This window comes from Propithecus coquereli, unplaced genomic scaffold (genome assembly GCF_000956105.1).
Source record: "Propithecus coquereli isolate 6110/MARCELLA unplaced genomic scaffold, Pcoq_1.0 Scaffold184, whole genome shotgun sequence".
Lineage (NCBI taxonomy): Eukaryota > Metazoa > Chordata > Mammalia > Primates > Indriidae > Propithecus > Propithecus coquereli.
The window spans coordinates 1,710,836-1,713,883 of NW_012143190.1; the positions used below are offsets into that span (position 1 = coordinate 1,710,836).

At 48.8% G+C, this 3,048-nt stretch overlaps 1 protein-coding gene across 1 annotated transcript in view; it reads left to right on the forward strand.

Annotated features, from left to right (window-relative positions):
* Positions 1-205: 205 nt before the first annotated feature.
* The window catches only part of TJP1 (tight junction protein 1), a 121,696-nt gene continuing 118,853 nt past the window's right edge, over positions 206-3,048 (forward strand). Inside the window, exon 1 of the mRNA XM_012642713.1 lies at positions 206-689. Coding sequence (XP_012498167.1) covers positions 663-689 — 27 coding nt within the window. The 5' untranslated portion in view covers positions 206-662. The remainder of the gene's footprint in view (positions 690-3,048) is intronic.

Consider the following 3,048-nt stretch of genomic DNA (forward strand, 5'->3'; position numbering starts at 1 on the left):
TCTCCTTGGGGGCGAACTCTGCCGGACCTTTGATAGAAACAAACAGGAAGATTGGCACGGCGGCGGAAACTGTCTCCCAAGTTACTTGGGCAACCGGGCTTTTCCTTCCGCGCTCGGGGTCGGACCCAGGCCGCTCGCCCCGCCCCGGCCCCGCCCCCACAGGGCCCCGCCCCCCGCCGGCCGGGCATGCTCAGTGGGCCGGGCCGGCAGGTTTGCGTGGCCGGTCGGGTTGCCGGTGTCGGCTGAGCCTGCGGACGCCGCGTCTCTGCCCGGGAAGTTCGTGCGGGCGCCGGCTTCCGAGGAGACGCCGGGAGGGCTGTGGGGACGGCGGGAGGCCCCCGGTGCTGCCTAGTGGCGAGCAAACGGGCGGGGCTGACGTGGCCGGGCTGCGAGAGCTTCGAGAGGCCGAGCGGGTGGCTGCACTCGGAGGGAGGCGCCGGCCGGGCGCGCCCCGCGGAGAAGACCCGGGCGGGGCGGGCGCTTCCCGGACTTTTGTCCGAGTTGAATCCCCTCCCCGTGGGCCGGGCCTTTCCGGCCGCCCCCGACCCTGCCCCGCTCACTCCCGGGAGATGTTTATTTGGGCTGTGGCGTGAGGAGCGGGCGGGCTGGCGGCGCGGAGTTTCGGGTCCGAGGAGCCTCGCGCGGCGTTGGAGAGAGACAAGATGTCCGCCAGAGCCTCGGCCGCCAAGGTGAGCGCCTCCCCGGCCGCCAGGGCCGGGTCGGGCGATCGCGGCCGCTTGCGGTCGTCGGGCCCGCGCCCCGCCCTCTCCGCAGACGGCAGTCGGGGCGCGGGGGACGGCGGCGAAGTGGGATGGGCTGGCGCGGGACTGCGGGCCCCTCCGAGCCCCTCGGGCGGGGGTGGGTGGTGCGGGCCGCGCTAGGAGCGGGGGCGGCCGGGGGCTGCGCTGGCCGGGAGGGGGCTGCGGGGGCGCGGAGCCGCTGTCCCAGGCAGGTGCATCGCTGCCGGCGCCTGTGCCTGGCTCCGGCTCGCGGCGGGCGGGGACGCGCAACAGGTCTGGCGTCCAGAAACTCGTCGCCGGGTGAGGGTTCTCCGGTGACTGGGAGCGAGCCCGTGGCGGGTCGGGGTTTGGGGTGCCACTTCCAGCAGGCCAGTAGCTACTGTCCTTGGAGGAGTGGTTGGTCCCCGGCGAAACCGAGTAGTTTCGATCTGATGTCACTCCCTGCGGTATGCGCACGCCAGCGATAAGGCTTTGAGACAGCAGAACACTCAGCCTGTGAGTAGTAGGTCGGATTTTTTTTCATGATGTATTATTTATTTAAGGTAACTTTGAAAAAACTAACCTCTTAACACTTCTTAATAATTAAATTTGAATGACACTTTCAAAGGTAGCGCAGAATAGCCCTACACGTGAACAATAAGGTGAACTCTTAAAAATTTGTAAAGACCTGTGGGTTCAGCAAAAGTAACACTTTGTCTATCGATTTTCCCATGTGCTCTGAAGTGTTATGCCATTTTCTCAGTGGTTTGCAACTAATTTGTATGTAACATTGAAAAGTTAAAATTCCTAAAGATCAGTTAGAATCCTCCACTTTTGAACATTTTAATCTTTTTCATCTTAAAGTAGTACCCGCTCTTTCAAACAGTTACAGTAATAGAGAAATGTGAAGAGTAAAAATCTCTCTTGAAAAAAATCAATTCATTACTTTATATAGCATCGAGATACTTAAGCAGGTGGTTTTATGTATTTATGGTTTTATGTATTTATTTTTGTTTGAAATGCATAATTCATAATATATGGGAGCAGGTATAGTATGCCTCTGAAGTTTCTGAGCTCTCAGGACCTTGTTTGCTGGCTTCCAGAAGTTAGCGGTTACATTCATAGTGAATAGATTATTTTAAGGATAGTATTCTTTCTTTAAGAAAAATTTAATTTGCACCTTTGTGATCTTATATTGATGAAGAAAAATCTAAAGGTAAAATTTGATCCAAAGATTTAGAACAAAAGTTTGCTTTGATTTTAAAATAAGTCTCATTATTTACCTTTTCTGGGGCTTCCTTTCTTTGGAGAAAAGGCTTTGTTTCCATATTACACAGAATGTCACTTTGTTCTGGTCCTAAAGTGGGATCCCTGGTATTTGATATGCAAGACAACACACTTTTAAAAGATTATTTCAAGTATGGAGAGAAAGATGTTTAAAATAAATTGTCATAGTAAGATTTAGGAGAAGGAATACTTTTCCTCCTGAATTATGGTACGGAGATTTTATGGTATATTGAAAAGCATCACTAGTTAATTATTACCTTGTAGGGACATTTGCATTCTTAAAATGTTTACTGGCAAAATACAAGTTGAAAGCTTATTTTGTAAAATGCTGTATTATGGGGCAGCCTTGAAATCTTATATAGAGGAAGACAGGCTGTAAATAAATAGGTGAAATGAAATAATATTCAATGACCCATTTCCCCTATGTCACTTTTAATTTTTTAAGATGATTAAAATGCTTACTACAAACCAGGCTGTTCTCAATACTTTACATATGACGGTTTTGTTTCCCTCACTCCCCTCAGCTTAAAATAAAAGACATTAATTTTGCAGCTCGCTTTTTTGTTTTTAGCATAATAGTTCGTAGAACTCTTGTGTAAGCCATTGCTTTTCATTCTGTAATATATTCTTTGTAATAGTTGAGTAGTGTTCCATCCCATGAATATGGTGCATTTTAGGTCATCATTGCCTTATTGATAAGGCATTTAACTGTTCCCAGGATTTTGCTGTTGCAATAGTAGCCTTATATTACTATATGTCAAATTCTTAAAAATAGAATTGCTGGGTCAAAGGGTATGTGCAGTTTAAATTCTGATATACACCACTAAATCTTTCTCCAGAAAGACTCTACCTGGGAATAAATATAACTAATGTTTGTGAGCCACCTGAATCTTAAAAAGCTAAATAAATGACATGAAACAACAATATATTTTCTGGATGGGGAAAGTCACTATTGTAGACTTGACCAGTTTTCCCTGAGTTGATGTATAAATGTAATAGAATTCCAGTGTGGTATGGCAGAAAACCTGACATATTGGTAAGA